The 17614-nt window shown below is 30.7% G+C and overlaps 5 protein-coding genes across 5 annotated transcripts; 3 read left to right on the plus strand and 2 right to left on the minus strand.

Annotated features, from left to right (window-relative positions):
* Window positions 1-111: 111 nt before the first annotated feature.
* Mago (mago, exon junction complex subunit) lies at window positions 112-1654 on the plus strand. The gene is made up of 2 exons (XM_072888207.1): window positions 112-678; window positions 1525-1654. Exon 1 carries the CDS (start codon window positions 201-203, stop codon window positions 639-641), a length of 441 nt encoding a protein of 146 aa, XP_072744308.1. The 5' UTR covers window positions 112-200; the 3' UTR covers window positions 642-678; window positions 1525-1654.
* Window positions 1655-3093: 1439 nt separating this feature from the next.
* On the minus strand, window positions 3094-7890 carry LOC140663902 (lysophospholipase D GDPD1). Its single transcript, XM_072888461.1, has 7 exons — window positions 7590-7890; window positions 7383-7425; window positions 6333-6514; window positions 6040-6260; window positions 5571-5704; window positions 5370-5487; window positions 3094-5288 (listed from the first exon to the last, which is right to left on the minus strand). The coding sequence occupies exons 1-7, from the start codon at window positions 7711-7713 to the stop codon at window positions 5163-5165; spliced, it is 948 nt and encodes a 315-aa protein (XP_072744562.1). The 5' UTR covers window positions 7714-7890; the 3' UTR covers window positions 3094-5162.
* Window positions 7891-8357: 467 nt separating this feature from the next.
* Window positions 8358-13204, plus strand: Etl1 (SWI/SNF-related, matrix-associated actin-dependent regulator of chromatin, subfamily a, containing DEAD/H box 1). The gene is made up of 12 exons (XM_072888198.1): window positions 8358-8584; window positions 8957-9138; window positions 9487-9677; window positions 9766-9994; window positions 10185-10518; window positions 10595-10869; window positions 10943-11080; window positions 11187-11504; window positions 11626-11927; window positions 12006-12218; window positions 12326-12432; window positions 12509-13204. The coding sequence occupies exons 1-12, from the start codon at window positions 8488-8490 to the stop codon at window positions 12649-12651; spliced, it is 2529 nt and encodes an 842-aa protein (XP_072744299.1). The 5' UTR covers window positions 8358-8487; the 3' UTR covers window positions 12652-13204.
* Nup54 (nuclear pore complex protein Nup54) lies at window positions 13195-17149 on the minus strand. The gene is made up of 5 exons (XM_072888199.1): window positions 16930-17149; window positions 14817-15338; window positions 13834-14735; window positions 13519-13746; window positions 13195-13441 (listed from the first exon to the last, which is right to left on the minus strand). Exons 1-5 carry the CDS (start codon window positions 17027-17029, stop codon window positions 13319-13321), a joined length of 1875 nt encoding a protein of 624 aa, XP_072744300.1. The 5' UTR covers window positions 17030-17149; the 3' UTR covers window positions 13195-13318.
* On the plus strand, window positions 16167-16715 carry LOC140663756 (uncharacterized). The gene is made up of 2 exons (XM_072888200.1): window positions 16167-16210; window positions 16302-16715. The coding sequence occupies exon 2, from the start codon at window positions 16320-16322 to the stop codon at window positions 16713-16715; it is 396 nt and encodes a 131-aa protein (XP_072744301.1). The 5' UTR covers window positions 16167-16210; window positions 16302-16319.
* Window positions 17150-17614: the final 465 nt, after the last annotated feature.

The following is a 17614-nucleotide window of genomic DNA, read 5'->3' on the forward strand; positions in this document are numbered from 1 at the left end:
GTTCAACAATATGGCGTAGCCAATAAAACACCGCCGTTCTGTCGCCATGTTTGCTTCGACAGGCCAATCACGTGATTGAGAATGTCACAGAACGATAAATACAAACTGACTTTAATGTTTATGGTTATGGCAGACATCATCTACGATCCAAACGTATCGCGCTAAGAGCACCAATTACCTGAGGATAATCGTAAACCAGGATGTCGACAGACTTTTATATACGCTATTACGTCGGTCACAAGGGCAAGTTCGGGCACGAGTTTTTGGAATTCGAGTTCCGGCCCGATGGCAAGCTGCGTTATGCGAATAACTCCAACTACAAAAACGACACGATGATCCGCAAAGAGGCGTACGTACACCAGTGCGTGATGGAGGAGCTGAAACGAATCATCCAGGATTCTGAGATCATGCAGGAGGACGACTCGTTGTGGCCGCAGCCGGACCGCGTCGGCCGACAGGAGTTGGAAATTGTAATCGGCGACGAGCACATATCGTTCACCACGTCCAAGACCGGCTCTCTTCTGGACGTCAATCAGTCACGTGACCCGGAGGGACTGCGTTGCTTCTACTACCTTGTACAGGACCTCAAATGTTTGGTGTTCTCTCTGATAGGGTTGCACTTCAAGATCAAGCCCATATAAGCCCTCCCGACCTTGTATCTCGTCCAGATATATTATTGTAATAATTCTTTTCTATTCTAATAAAGTATAATGTTATTTGTACTTGGCAATTTTTATTTTATTTATTTACGCGAGCATCAATAAGGTGAATCTGCGAGACAGATTAAATTGTGATAATTTGTGAATATATAATAATCTAACCTCTTAGGTTTATTTTTTTGCAGCTGAATTAGAAAACGAAATAAAATGACAGATATATATTTAGAAGTTAGAAAAAAAGAGGAAAAAACATTAGGTAGAATGAATAAATTTCTTATCCGACAAGAACGCTAATAATGCTAATGCCAGACTTCACGATTCGTGAATGATATAAAGAAATCTGATTGGTCGAATTGACAAATTTTTCATTCACACTATTGTTTAATTAGAAAGGAATCGCGAGTACGCTAGTAGACGCTAGCATAACCAAGTATAACGTATATTCGTTTCTGAATCAATTGACAGATGGATAGATATAAGGTTTTTTTTTTTTATTCTTATATTTCTCTTGCATTTCTTTCCTCTTCCTTTTAAATATATATATTCATTTATCTTATTTTTCAATTAACCTATATTCGATTACAAAACAACCTATATTGACATATACAAAGAGATAAAAGTGTCGTAGCACGTGATAACAATGCATTGCGTCATTTGTCATCATTATTCGATTATAATCTTGTATATTTTCAAAACTTTATGAAAAGTATAATAATAAATGTGTTGCTCTGAGAAAGCTTGAAGCAATCTTCTAAAAATAAAAATTTGTCAAGATACATTTCTTATATTAATAAATTTTACATATTACAGAAATATATGGAATATATAGACACATATCATTAATTTCGAATAATCTTAATTGCAGATACAAGACACCTGCAAGATGTTCGCTGAACAGGATGCCTCAAACAACGAAATCAATCCTAGAACTCAAACTGACTCCATTCATGAAAGATTTCGTTCAGTGGATCATTATGTTTATTGCGAGGACTGCAAAGGCAAGATTGAGCCAAACAAAGCTGCTATACAAAAGCACTATAAAAATAAATTGCATCCCTCAAGCAATATTTGTAGATATTGCAAGGGCAATGTGTTTATATATCGAGACATAGTAAATGCTGACGACAGACTAAATCATACATATACATTTCATAAATGCAAGCATAAATATGATTCAGAAGAAGAGAGTATAGCTGATGAATCATCATGATTATATTTCTTTGTAACTTCTTCTTGTTTATAAGTTTTCTCTGAATTAAGAATCTCCAATGAAAATATCTCTAAAAGAACTATATAAGTTAGACATTAATTTGATAACTCTATACACAATATAAATGTTGAGACATTTATATATTATTACATGTATGTCCATTTTTAGAATAACATTTAGTAATGCACGCATCTCATATATTATACTTTAAATATATTTTGTATAAGATAAAAGCAAAAGATTTTTGGATATTTTACACAACTTATTAATTTCTTTTTACGAATGATTATAATTTATCTTTTATATATATTTATATTTGTATATATACATATATATAAATCTATACATTTTTTGATATATGTCATTGATAATGCAGTTTTACAAAAAAGTACACAATTAAAAGCAAAAACAGTTATACTAATTTGTAATAATTTTTTAAAAATGTAAAATGTATATATACATGTACATACATATCTTGCCACATTTGTGAACATTTATTTATAATTATTACTTTTATAATCACAATAGTTATTAACATGTGTACACACGACACAATTACATATTTTAATAGAATAAATTAACAAAAAATAAATAAAAGATGTACCTACAAATATAAAATTTCTAAACTAGATTTTCATAAGTTTGATGTACAATTGTGTTTTCAAATATGCATGTAAATATGCATAACTATAAAACTGTATTTTTTTTTACTTCATTAATACAAATTTTAGAAAATAAAATGATATCAAAAAATAATGAAATATATATATATACATATCTCTGTTTTCTACACATTATTATATTATGTACATATAATACTTTTTAATAGGTAAAAAAAGTTATTCTTATTTATTGTAGAATGAAAACTTATATTATAAACTTTGAGTTTACAAATACACAAAAATCGATTTCAAGTACAAAGGTACATGAATTTGTACATAGTTTATTTTTCTATAATTAACATTCATTGTAAAACATTTCCAATATTTCAGTTACACATTATATAGAACTCTGATTATTTAATAAAAGCAATTTTAACAAAATTTGTTTAATACATTACTTATTTAACTTCTTCCATTGTATTAAGTACAATTTGCCAAGTCGAATTTTTTTCACTTTCTGATACCTACATATATACGAGCATAAATTTATAAATTCAATAACATTTATACAGTCACATTTCTCTTTTACCATTAAAATTTGCAAGAAATAAAGAAACATATATGAAGGATTTACATATTTATTTAGATTAAATAAATTATTATGCTATTTAAGGCATAAAACTAGGTTCATAAATTTAATTGTATTTTTAAGCTTAAAATAACAATTTCAATAAATCATTCAATAAATAAATTGAAATTATCAGCATATTAATTAAAATATATTAACATATAACATATTAACTAAAAATAAACATCATATGAATTCTAAGACTGTCCTATTAGACAGAATATAGTGTAATCTTTCTTAGTTAGTTTTTAGCCATAGTCATAAATATTGATATCCACATTTCTTCTTTTGTATTTCTTTATGTTTATACTTATATGCTGTTATTTTTTTCTTTTTATCTGAACATGTATATTGCATACATATATAATGGCACATATACATACAGATCTTTTATAAAAGAAGTCTAATATTGTGTATAAATTATATATAATACATATAATAAGATTAGAAAAGATGTGTTATTATACTTTTTATAAATATGTGCGACGAGCTGCAGTTGAATATATTATTAACATAATATTTTTAATTGTTTAATGTGTAAGTATTCCTTCTACATTTAAAGGATCAAAAAGTATACATATATATCCAACATACAGATATTCATATAGACAATTATATATCAATTATATTAGCTGCAAAATGCCCTGTATGCAAATACATGATATAACTTTGTACATAGAACACACTTCAGGAACAGATTCATTGAAAGAGAATGATATGTCCTGAAATATGTCTTACATACACCGAGTTATACAAAGTTAATACTGGTATCATATTTTAACTATCAAATATAATATAAATGTATCATAGTCATCAAATACAATATTTGCAAGTGTACATAAATTTATTTCTTTATTTAACAGGACTCTAATCACACATATGATAGGGCTTTCAATTTCAGTTTCTCAATAATATGAGACCGACACTACTTTTTATCACATTCATTTTACGAAAAGGGCATTTCTTATATCACACCCATATATATACTAAGGACATATCACGATCAGCATAGCTCGATTTTTCTTTTCTCTTCACACATAAAATGTTTTTCTTCATGAAAATGTTAAAAATTATTTAACAAATGCACCATAGATCAGACTATTTGTTATTTCAAGCATCTGAATGCTGGGCTAAGCTAACACTGGCCCCAGACAGATATCAGTAATCAATAGATATTTTGTACTAAAAATTGGGATATACACGCACACACGTGAACTTTTTTAGGACGTGTGAATTTGTTTCCTCACAATGTATTTATAAATGTGAAAGAGGAGATATATCATAAGTAAAAAGTTTTGGTAAAGAAATTTACCAGATTAGAAAATATTAACTTGCCAGATTATGAGGAGACAAAGTATGCCTATCCCATAAATAAGGATATTCTAATATAAGAAATCCGAAACTATGATTAATAGATTTCAGTAGCAAATTAAATAGAAGTGTGTATATACATACTATAAAAAATCTGAATCAAATTAAATTAATATTTACAGACTGTTGTTTAATTGACTAGTCATTGTGCACAAAATAATTGTCAATATTGATATAATAGTTAATATATTATGTTCTATATATATATACTTCTAAATTAATAATTCAATATATATTCAATAAAATTCAATAGAATTCAATAAATATATATTCAATAATAATTTAAAAAAAGCCTCATTATGCTTGTGATAAAAAATGAAAATAATAGATAAATTAGAGATTTACGAGGCCAGAGCAACCTTATTCCGTGAATGGACGCTTGCACGATTAACAGTAATATAGTGAACTACAGTGTGTGTGCAATACATTGTATATGTAATTTCACTAATGAATCGATTTGTACGGGCTGTCACAATTCTGGCAAAATTTGTCGAGTTGGCATTTATACACAGAACATAAGCAAATAGTTCTGCTTTGCTTATAAAAAATATACTACTTTGTCCTTTCCATATAATAACTTATATATCTTCACACATATTATGTGGCAGATATCTCTTTACAGACATAAATAACTTTGCAAATTTCCTCAACAATTAATGTTATCTGATGTATATTCTTTAAAAATGCACTCTTCATTCCATTTCATGGTTCTTTAAAAATAATTTTAATTTTGTTGGATAATCCGTCATAACACCAGTTGCTCCTAATTCGAATGCTTTTTTGAATTCTTCATCTTTGTTCAAAACCCAAAAGTAAACCTACATACATAGATATATATTAAACCCAATAGCATTAAAAAGTTGTTAAATAATCATGTGAATTGTAATACATATACTTACATGTATGCCTCGTGCTCTTAGATGATTAAATAAGCACGGTCTCATTAATAGTACATTAATTGTACGTACTACAAATTTTTCCAGTGGTAAAAATGTTGGACTTGGCCCGCCTTTGCGTCTAGAATAAAAACACAAGAGGGGTAATTCGTTTGTGTGTTGTAATTCTATCGTAATTGTAAGGAAATATTTCAATTATATTACCGCAAATAGATGGAAGGTAAGAAAATTTCAAGATGTGTTTCCTTTAGTGGTACAAATGGCAACAAGCCAGTATACATGAGAAATATCAACATTGTCACACGTTGCATTGAAAAGAGTAGGTTCACATTTGGATTCTATAATAAAATTGAGATTTTTTTTATTAAAAACATAACAAAATTAACAGTTTATGAAAACTTCTCATTCAATTTTTTATACTTTAAAAAAATTATGTCTTATCAGTAATATTAGCTCTTTCATAATTTTTTCTAACAATTCTACCCAATATAATACATGTGTCTATCTAGTTAATTATACCTACTTAAACATGCCTCGATAAGACCAAATATCTTATTAGTTAACAATAAGTAAAATAGTTTAAAAAATTATTTTTAAAGTATTGTTTCACATTTTTTTCAATGCTATATTGAATTAAATTTTTAAAGTTTAATAAATTTACATATTGACATACCATTTTATAGCATTTCTGTGTGACCTCATCACTAAAGTTTCCCCAAACTGTATATTCCTCTCTATTGTATTGTTTTATAAGATCAGAAACTTTTGATATAAGCCGATCGTCATTGATTTTAATATCGATGTTAATAGGGATAATGGGAAACGCTTCAAAGACCTCTTGTAGCAATGCAAATCGTCGATCTTCTTCTCTCGCAGAACCAACATATTCCACATCTGTTCAACTATATCTTTTAAATAATTTTATTCAAAACTATAATTTTTTCTTAAAATAATAAATAACAATACCTGGCTCAAAATCAATTGGTAAACATTGCTTTAAGAGTGGCAAATCTTTGTAATCCAATTCAGCAATATTTTTATCTACACCAGTGCTGCGTAAAAGATTCTGATCGTGAGAGACTACTACTTCGCCATCTCTCGTAAGATGACAATCTAATTCCAACATTTGAGTTCCAATAGCCACTGCTCTGTAATTGTAAGTAAAAATGTTAATATCACTTATAAGTGTATATATGTTTGGTGAGTGAGTTATTATTAAATTATTATCAATACATTTCAAATTATTAATAAAATTTTAAATATGAACAATCAAGTAAATTACTCATGACTGAAATTGTATTCTCTCTGCAGTTTTATTGCAGTTATACTAATTTAATAATATACATAAAAAAATGCAGGAAAAATTTAATTCAATTATAGTACATTTGGTGCTATAAAATGTATATTTTAAATAATTAATTTTTTTAATGTTCAGAACTATTATAATTTAGTCATATTTTTAATGGCATGTTTAATATAAATCAATATTAATGCAATTTTAATGTTTTTCTACATCTTCCAATTAATATTGCATAATAATGTTTGAAACAACTAATAGACTTCACAATATATTTCTTGATTGTCATATTAAAATATAAAAGAATTGTGTATCAAATAAATATTTGGATTGTTTGTGTTTGTGTATCTGTGTGTGTATATATCTTGTGTGTATAGTTCTGTTTTTATATATGTGATATTACTGAATACTCTATATAAATTTATATATTATTTAGTTGTGCAAAACAGATATTTTTTACAAGAATATAAAACATCAATGTTAGATCATCAAAATTAACATGGAACAAAAAAATGTTAATCTCTACATCTCTGTTGTATATCATACACAATGTATGTTGCGGATAAAATTATTTACAAGGACGTCAAAGTCAAATACGTATTTGGTAATAATGCGATTAATTAGATCACACTGGCAATTGTGTGATGGAAAAATTCTCGCAGTCTTATTGATAGATTAAAAGCACACAAGTCTTGAGTAAACAATGTATTTTAACTAACCGTCTAAATGCGCACATCGTGTTCTCATAGCTCTCGCCCGCTCCTAAAAGGGTATCACACACAGCAAAAATTAATGAGATTGCACAGAGAGAGGACACTCATACGCGCATCATATCGCAACGATATCGTAAGTATGGCATCGCGAGAGGTGATCCGACGAGGTAAACAAAGGGGATGGGGGAGGAAACGATGTCAACGACGACTCACCGCCCCGGTGGCTGATATGCTGGCACAGAAACTTCACCCTCTTCTTCTTGTGCAGCAGAGTGGGATACTTGAACAGTAGCACCGAGGTGAGCATATAACCGCCGATCAACGTGTACAGCAACATTCTCTCGCACCTTCCCACGCACCTATCCGCCGTGAAATGACATACCTACGTTCACCTTGGCTCTGGCCTCTGGCTCTGGCCTGGTTTTGACGTGGTCAAACAATAGACACAAATAAACGATAGATAAGGAGCAGACGACGGCGCGAGGGAGCGAGACTGTCACCCGTCGCCCCAGAATGATGCGTACTCAAGACAGCGATTCGCCCACATACTTATGCGCGAGAGTGCGCCTGCGCAGTTTCCGTGAGCGCGCGTTTTTCCTTCTACACGCGTTGCGATCGGCCAATCAAAAAAACAGGCCACGCGACAATTAACAAATTTATTAATAAAATATAAGATAGATAAATATATGTCAAAAAAAAAAAAAAAAAAAACTTAATACCCAATATTTAGTAATGTTTCTAATATTACTTGTCAATTCTAAATTTAAAAGGAGATTGAAAGAAAAATCACATACATAATTTCTAGAAGACTCCTTTTCGTTTTACTATATATCGCATCGTGATAGAATTGAACTCGACTGTTTAAACTATTTTTGAACTTTATATGCAATAAAATTGATCGGGGAAGCGTTGAAAAAAAATCTCATATGAAAATCAGGCATTAATACTATTCCGCCGGATGCGCACGCTATAGTCTAATCTACACTCTACGTATTTCTACGTAGAGCTCGACGCGCTCTACGTAGCGGTTCCGAATGCACCTGCCACACGACTGTTGAAAGTTCCTTTACAAAAATGCGCTCTTGTCAGCGTCCCTCGCACGGTTGACGCGATGTCCGAGTCGAATTCGCCTAAAACGGATACTAGTAGCTCCAGCCTCCTGCGGCAATTTCGCTTTCAAAAAAGACAAACGAAAGCAATAAACATGTGTAAGATACTCACGCACATCTCTTGTTTCTCTATTCAATTAATCAAATGCAACCGGTGCGCGAAATTCTCTGGACTTTTCGTCACGTTTCTGCGAACGACATCTCGGAGACTCTCGTGTAAAACGTCACTTTTACTCCGATTTATAGCGATTCGATATTTAAAAATTAATGTTGACTAGAGTAATTTATATTAAATAGTTTTCTGCTTATATGTTTTTCTATTATAAATTATAAGTTGTTATATAAATTTATAATTTTTTGTAACACATGATAAAAAAATTAAATTTAATTTAGTAGTTTTTTTTCATTAAAATATAATCTTATTTATAATTTTAAGCAAGAAATTTTACAGTTATTATTTTTTTATTTTAGCTGATGACGATAGTAATTTGGTAAGTTCTGATACACTAGTGCGTCGTAAACCTGTAAATCGCATTGAGGACAGTGACAGTGATATTGGTAGTCCAGCTAAACCAAGTTTAGACTGTAATGCCAAAGGTAAAGAAAATAAGTTAAAGTACCTGACAGCTTTGTATCCACAAAATGATGTTTTGGTAAGCATAGTCAAATTTCCAAAGGCTTTCTTTCACATTCAGATAATTTATTTGAGCAATTCGTCTAATTATATCATGTAAATTCTTTGTTTTTATTAGACATAAATAAATCTTTTTATCTTTTTTGTTATCTCTTGTTATCTTTTTGTTATCTAAAATATAAGATAAATTGAACTTAAAAATAATAAAATATTAAATCAGTAGCATTTATTAGCAGAAAATATTATTTTTAATATACAAGATATCTATTAATATTTTATATATACATATATATATATATATATGTATATATAAAATAATTATGTATGTGTGTGTACATATAAAATAATTATGTGATCTTTTTTATAGCATATAGAGGAAGTACTTAATAGTGTTAATTGGAATGTTGAAGAAGCTGAAGAGGCACTTAAAAATAATAGAAAAAGGAGTTTGAAGGGATCTTCGAAAACTAGTAAAAAGAAAAGAAGAAAATTAAATGTGGATGAAGATGTAGATATTGATTCAGACGAAGGAAATTATAAAGACAAAGTATTCAATAGGTACATAATTTTGCAGTACTTTTTACTTACAATTAAATATATATATATATATATATGATATTAAGATGAATATACTATTGTTTTATAGTGATGATGACTCGGATATAGAGATATCTAATGAGCTCACAGGTGATAAAAAGGCAGTTTTAGAGTTTATGCAAACCGCTCTGTCTTCAGAGCTCCTTCTCATGTCCCAATGTTCTCAGAAGCGAGCTAATGCTATTATGGAAACAAGACCATTTAAAGATTGGAGAGACTTAGTGAATAAATTCCAAAATACAAGATACTTAGACACAGAATTATTAAATGCAGCTCAGGTAAATTCAATAAACTAGATATATATATTTAGTTTTTAATATGTTAGAATACAAAACTAATTTTATATATATATATATATATACATATATATATATATATAGAATTAAAAGACTTTTGTGAGGATAAAATATGTTTAGTTATTATCAATTTTAGTTAATTTTATTTTTAATATGTTTGTAATATGTAAAGGTATTATTATCTACGCGTCATGTAGTAGAGTCTCTAATGAAAAAATGCCTTCGCTTATCGACCAATATGGAAAAAGCTGTCGCTGCTGGTGCTTCAGCTATAACACAGCAACCAGAAGGATTATCACCAGAGTTAATATTAGCTCCATATCAAATGGTTGGCGTAAATTGGCTTGCTGTTATGCATGCACAGAATGTAAATGGTATATTAGCTGATGAAATGGGTCTAGGGAAAACGATACAAGTGATAGCATTTCTAACATATTTGAAAGAAGCTAATCTTCTCAATGAAATGGATGGGCCTCATTTAATTGTTGTTCCCAGTTCAACTATGGGTAATGTGTCTTATAATATTTAATAGTAATCTAAAAATGGGATCTTATCATATATATTGATTTTTTTTTTTTGTAGAAAATTGGTGGAACGAGTTAGAAAAATGGTCACCTGACTTGAAAGTTGTACAATATTATGGCTCTCAAGACGAACGAAAAGATATGCGAATGAGTTGGCGAAATGGTGATCTTGATGATGTTGACATTTTGTTAACTACATATAATTTAATTTGTAGCACTCCAGAGGAGCGTAGATTATTTCGCGTTATGAATATTAACTATGTAATTTTTGATGAAGCTCATATGCTCAAAAATATGAGCACTGTTAGATACGAAAATCTTGTTAGAATTAATGTATGTATTTATTATATACACATATAAAAAATAGAGAAATTTTTTTATAACAAAATCTGAATTACTTTTACAGGCTAAACATCGGATTTTATTGACTGGTACACCTTTACAAAATAATTTATTGGAATTAATGTCTTTGTTGATATTTGTAATGCCTTCATTGTTTGCTGGTAAGCAAGCAGATATAAAAAGCTTATTCTCCAAAAATTCTGTAAGTAATTAATTATTAAAAATGTATCATACATATATAATTGCATTTTATATATATTATATTTATTATGTTATTGTAATTCATGTATTTGAAAATAAATTTTCAGAAAGGCGATAAAAAAAATGGAGAACAACCGTTGTTCGAAAGAGAACAAGTTAAGAACGCAAAGGAAATTATGCGACCATTTGTTCTACGACGACTTAAAAATCAAGTCCTACGTGATTTGCCTCTTAAAAAAGATGAAATCATACGATGTGCATTAATTGAGAAACAACAAAGTATGTATAATAAATTAGTCGCACAATTTTCAGCAGAGGCTAGTGAACTTACAGAAGTGAATGGAACTGGCATGATGATGCAATTGAGAAAGCTCGCCAATCATCCCCTTCTCGTACGCGATTATTACGATGAGAAAAAACTTAAAGTAATTATCATTACATACATATATATATATATATATATATATATATATATATATATATATGGTAAAAAAATTTTATTTTTTAAATTTCGTTTCTGATTTATATCAATGCATTATATATTAGGCAATAGCAAAGAGACTAGTGAAAGAACCAGGTTACAAGCAGAAGAATCCAGAGTATGTCTTTGAAGAGTTAATATGGGCATCTGATTACCAAATAAATCAGTTAACACGTATGTACAAAAGTATAGCTGGCTTTGGTTTACCTCAGGAGCTTATTCCTCAAGCTGGTAAATTAAAGGAATTGGACAAGTTGCTATCGCAATTAAAAAGAGATGATCATAGAGTGCTCATCTTTAGCCAATTTACTATGGTATTAGATATACTTGAAGAATATTTGACTATTAGGGGACACACATTCTTAAGGTTTGCAATAACGATAAGATTGATTTCAATTGCATGTTTATCTCAATTCAATTATTAAATTTAACATTCACAAATTAGACTAGATGGTAGTACACCTGTGACTGAAAGACAGACTCTTATAAACGAATATACAGAAGATCCGAGTATATTTATATTTTTGTTATCTACAAGAGCCGGAGGTTTGGGGATCAATTTAACAGCTGCTGATACTGTTATAATTCATGATATAGATTTCAATCCTTACAATGACAAGCAAGCAGAAGATCGATGTCATCGAGTTGGGCAAAAAAAGTATGTATCATATGTGATCGGAGTACATTTAAGTTGGAATAAAATATACATGTGTGTTTTTATTATATAAAAAAGTATTTGTTAAAAAGTTTTCAAATTTTTTACAGACCAGTTACGATAATCAGATTATTAAGTGAAGGAACAATAGAGGAAAATATGTATGAGATAGCTCAAGAAAAATTACACCTTGAACAACAAATTACTGGTAATGAAGGTAAGTGTAAAACATACAAGTGTAAATTATACTTTACAGTTACGAAAATATTAACAAGATTTATTTTTGCCCACAGAAAATGATAATACAGATAAGAAATCTGTTCTAAAATTATTAAAAATGACCATAGGCCAGGATGCTCACAATAAATCTTTATCACCAACGAAAAATACATGTAAAGCATTTGATGTAATAGGAAATGACGAAAACTGTAAATAGCTTATTATTCTATTTATAATAGTCATAATTTTGATATATTTCAATTTCATTCGAAAATGTCGACTCACTATAAACACATATAGGGACAATAATATAATGTATTTCATAAAACTTCAAGTTTTTGTACTTTGATTTAAAGATTTAAAAAGTGTGAAACTATGATAAATACGTAACAAAATTTATAAATTTTCTATTTATGACACACATCATGGAACATATTCTACATGTACAATATCTATGTTTTGTATATTTATTAAAACATTCATTTATTTATCTACACAATGCATATTTTGTTTGATTCTGTTATGCAGTATGCTTTACACATACTTTTTTATTTGCAACGTCTTTTACAAAATATAAAAATATGCAAAATATGTGAAATAAAATAAAAAATGTATTAAACAATATAATTTTCTGCATAATGAGCAGCCAAACATCATTAAACTGCCAAAATCATTAAATAAACAAAATTCATTAACATATCAACATTCAAGTACAAAAGAATGGTAAAATTTGTGTAAATGAAATAAATATGGCACACAGTTTTGTGAAAGATATTGTAATTTATATATTAATTTTTATCACGTCATCGTTAAAGTTAATAATGTGAATTCTTAATTGTTTGGAAGGCATGTGAAAAAGTTTTATTATACAAGTTTTATAATCCTCAGGATATACTTTGACTCATTAAAAGATCCGACATTCCATCTTTGATAATTTTTAAGCTTTCTAAATCGGTATTTATGGTGGCAATAAGTTGCGCCATGCCCTGTTGTTCCATACTCAAATACTAAAATAATAGAAAAAAATTATTATGCCTTTACATTATTTGGTAATCTTTATTGAAAATAAAGAATATTCTCTTACCGCTTTAATGTCATCTTGTGCTATGGGGTCCATTGTATATCTCTCTTGATTTTGAATATCGATATGCCGCCTCATTCTAAGCTGAGAGAGCATCTCGCTAATTCTACCTTTATATTGTGTCGGAGCACTGATTTGCGAATGCATCGCTTCAAATCTTCGTGTTAAAACTTCTTCTTCTGGTTGCAAGGATAATCCAACTTTGCGTGTAATCTCTTGTCGAACTAATACCTTTAAGTAAAATTTATTGTTAATAGGCAAAAACGTTACACACGACTACAGTTAATGAACGATAATTAATAATACCCGCCATTATACCTGTAAAACTCGGTGTTGAAGTTCTAATAATGTACGTCTATGTTCCTTGAGCCGAGCCTGCGTAGCTGTATGCTGTCTCTGCAAACCTTGTATCTTTTCCGCTGCCATATCTAAAAACGCTCTGTGTCTAGCAGTCTCCTCTTCTTGACATTTCAATCTGTGCTTAACTTGCTGAAAACCAATCATAGGAACTGGAATATACAATTCTGGATTGGGATTGTCCAATTGCGCTTGCTTCCATAATCTGGCATCGATAGCACAAGGTGGATTATCTAGATATTCTTTTAGCTGCGACGGATCGAGTTTCATCAGTGGAAATATATCTTCAACTCCATTTTGTAGTAGCTGTTGCTTTTGCATCATCTGCGACAGATATGCGACCAATTCGTTGGCAGGAATTTTTCTGTAAGAGCCAGTAATTCCTTTTTCTGACACATATATTGTCACTTGACTCTTATTTTCTCCTGTTGATTTAATATTGTCAATAGTTACTGTTAGATTGGGCTTATTTCCCAGCAAACCACTCAGAAATGCAATTAATTGCTGTTTGCCATCTTGCACATCCTTATCTTTCTTATTGAAACACAGCACCACTAAACCATCATTGTTGTCAGCATCGGGTATACGACTGTATCCGATAGCTTTGAATCTGCACAACGAATTTTCCTGCGTAAGATCTATAGGTGGAGCATTTACAGAATAATAAGCCTTTCCTACACCCCATAATGCTTGAATGAGATTCCATCTGGCTATAGTATTATCTCGTTCGTCATTGTATAATTGACAATTGAACACAGCATTATAGAGAGCTTCTGATATATTATTTGCAGGTTGTTGTTGCTGTTGTTGTTGTTGTTGCTGCTGTTGTGGCTGTGTCAGTCCAGTACCAAATCCAGTGAATCCTATTTGTGTGTATATAATATAAATAAACATGTTAGTAAAAAATATTGCAGCATTAAAAATATCAATTTACAATAAATTACCTGTCCCAAATCCACCAAATCCAGGCGCACCACTAGTAGTAACTGGCTTGCTTCCAAATGCACCAAAACCTGTAGATGTGCCGAAACCGGTTGAAGCGGTACTTGTAGTACCGAATCCACCAAACAAGCTAGGAGCAGATGTAGTAGTAGTTGTACCAAATCCACCGAAACTTCCGAAACTCAATGACGATGTTGTTGTTGCTGTTCCAAATCCACCGAAACCGGTCGTAGAGGCTGGAGTACTGCCAAAAGTCGAAGTTGTACCAAATCCAGTGGTTGTGGAGGAAGCGGGAGTGCTCCCGAAAGCTGGCGCTGAACCAAAAGCACTTGTTGATGTGGTACCAAATGTAGGGGCAGATCCAAAACCTGTGGTCGACGTGCCACCAAATCCTGTAGCTGCAGGAGTACCAAATCCCGTTCCAGTACCAAATCCAGTAGTCTGAGTCGATGGGGTACCAAACAAGCTCGGCGTCGAAGTAGTCGGTGTACTAAATCCGAATGAAGGTGTCCCAAATCCTGCCACTTAAAAATTTAAACATACATTAGTGCACTTTAATTAAAAACAGACATTAAAATTTTTCTCAAAGAAAAAAAATTAACTTAAACATATAAATTATAAGAAAAATTGTAAATTTTAATTAATTTTTTATTTGGCTCTCTCTCTCTCTCTCTCTCTCTCTATATATATATATATATATATATATATATTACAAAATGAAAATTATACCAATGTATTTAAATTTACAATTTGAATTATCACATTGTAATTGATCACTATACCAGTGAGCACTATGATATTATCTGAGTTTTAAATATAAACAATAACTATCAAATCTATTTCTTTTGTTTTATATGAAATTAGATAAAACATGTCAATGTAAAAGGTATTCGCTTTTATTTGTTACTTATTTTATGGTAATAATTTTAAATATAACACTTATACATTGGAAGATATTGAATTGGACACATTTAATTCTGTCTGCATTGATATAAATATCTAATAAAATTTCAATATATAAAAATCAACAATTAATTATATAATAATCTATAGTTATATAAAAAACATAAAGTTATAAATTGAAAAATGACATTTTTAAGTCATCAGAATGAACTACAGGTAAATATTCAATAGAATAAGCTATTGTACAAACTTAGAAATATTTAATTTAAATCTATTCTTTTACTTTATTAATAAAATATAATTTAATATGTATTAATATGTGTACCTTTTTAAAAATCATTAACAGACTAGTTTCTATGCACAACTAGCGCACAATTCATTGAAGTTAGGTTCTATGTCCAGTACCAATGTCATCTTCCGTCGTATTAAATCAATACATGACTCTTCCACTCAAATTATAAATGAATTTGGTACTACGGATATAGCAATTGGGGTACATATGTAATAATAGAATTCAGTCCCTCTTTCTCTCTATGTGTAATCACATTACTTTGAGATAATTTAATTCAATTATCTTTCTACAGGATGCAACTGCAGAAATTATGATAACAACACTTGGAAAAATACCAAATGAAATGTATTATTTAGAGGACACAACTTCCAGTGGCAAAACTACTGCTTATGGCAATGAGTTACACACGACACTTGATAACAGTCTCACCATATTAGCTCCAATCGGAGCTGTTAAATCTGACGAATATACAGAACGTTCGACATTGGTATTTATTTTGCTGACTGTGCTCTTAATCATACTATTTATGTGCTGCATCACAGCGTGCATAATCGCAAGATCCAGGAGTAGGCACGCTTTCTTCACAAAAAGCGATATGGAGTGTGATCCGGAATGTAGTGGTGTGAATCAGCCCTTGCTAGGTTTAGACAGGGTAAACAAGACCTCCGATATCACTAGAACCAGCGATAATTCCACGAAGAATTGAAGAGAGCCACGTTCTCATCTCGAGGTTGTTGCAAAATATTTATGTACAAAAAAGAAATGTCTTACTGTCATTAATATCTTTACTTTCATCAAAGAGAAAGAGAGAGAGAGAGAGATAAAAAGCCATTTTTGTGAATGGCAAAAAGAGACGAAGAAAAGACAAAACGAAAAACTTGCGATTTTACAACTCGAATAACCAATACAGGGTGGCTTACCAGGTTTAACCGGGGTGGCCGTGGAAGCGGGGGTAGTGCCAAAGGCGAAGGTGGGTGCGGGCGTCGACGTGGACGTTCCGAAGCCGGTGCCGAACGACATTCTGATGACTTCGCGGTTCAAAGTAATCGTAGGTTAAAACAACGCGTCGCGTCGTCGACGACAGTTCGGAACGGGTTGCAACATGGCCGCTCGTCGCACGTGTGACAGGAGTCGTGTTCAAAGAATCTACTCGTCGAACGGAGCACCGCTTATCCCGACCTATCAGGATGAAAGAATCTTTGCTACCTCTGTGCCTCATTGGTCAATCGATTCTCCACTCTATTCTGACGTGTAGATTTTACGAACGTAACCGAGCACTGGCGGGAGATTCAGAGAAGCCTGCGCAGAAAATCTGCGCGACACTAAATTCCTCGAATGGACGCCTGGTTGCATCGTACAGTTCAAAAACTCAATGTATTTATTTAACTCTTTTTATTATAATCCTTTACTTTTGATTCGGTATTTATATATATCATGTATTTTAATATATAACATCCGCAATGTGTACACACTCTATATGCATATTTAATAATAAACTCATATATATTTAATATTTAATAATAAACTCATCTTTCTTGTTGGCACTTGTGCGCGTTAATTATGTTTAATCGAATTAATATAATGTATCATAAAGTGTATATTAAT

This window comes from Anoplolepis gracilipes, chromosome 3 (assembly GCF_047496725.1).
Source record: "Anoplolepis gracilipes chromosome 3, ASM4749672v1, whole genome shotgun sequence".
Classification (NCBI taxonomy): domain Eukaryota; kingdom Metazoa; phylum Arthropoda; class Insecta; order Hymenoptera; family Formicidae; genus Anoplolepis; species Anoplolepis gracilipes.

Bases quoted from the DNA above. Each gene is read 5' to 3' on its own strand.
- LOC140663756 (XM_072888200.1), top strand. From the start codon at position 16,320: ATGATAACAACACTTGGAAAAATACCAAATGAAATGTATTATTTAGAG.
- Mago (XM_072888207.1), top strand. From the start codon at position 201: ATGTCGACAGACTTTTATATACGCTATTACGTCGGTCACAAGGGCAAG.
- LOC140663902 (XM_072888461.1), bottom strand. From the start codon at position 7,713: ATGTTGCTGTACACGTTGATCGGCGGTTATATGCTCACCTCGGTGCTA. The intron at 5,705-6,039 runs GTATGTCAATAT...ATTTTATTATAG, and splicing joins CACAGAAATGCTATAAAATG to AATCCAAATGTGAACCTACT. The intron at 5,289-5,369 runs GTAAGTATATGT...CTATGTATGTAG, and splicing joins TAAGAGCACGAGGCATACAT to GTTTACTTTTGGGTTTTGAA.
- Etl1 (XM_072888198.1), top strand. From the start codon at position 8,488: ATGTCCGAGTCGAATTCGCCTAAAACGGATACTAGTAGCTCCAGCCTC. The intron at 12,219-12,325 runs GTATGTATCATA...AATTTTTTACAG, and splicing joins CATCGAGTTGGGCAAAAAAA to ACCAGTTACGATAATCAGAT. The intron at 12,433-12,508 runs GTAAGTGTAAAA...TTTTGCCCACAG, and splicing joins ACAAATTACTGGTAATGAAG to AAAATGATAATACAGATAAG.
- Nup54 (XM_072888199.1), bottom strand. From the start codon at position 17,029: ATGTCGTTCGGCACCGGCTTCGGAACGTCCACGTCGACGCCCGCACCC. The intron at 15,339-16,929 runs GTAAGCCACCCT...TAAATTTTTAAG, and splicing joins GGCCACCCCGGTTAAACCTG to TGGCAGGATTTGGGACACCT. The intron at 13,442-13,518 runs GTAAGAGAATAT...CTATTATTTTAG, and splicing joins CACAAGATGACATTAAAGCG to TATTTGAGTATGGAACAACA.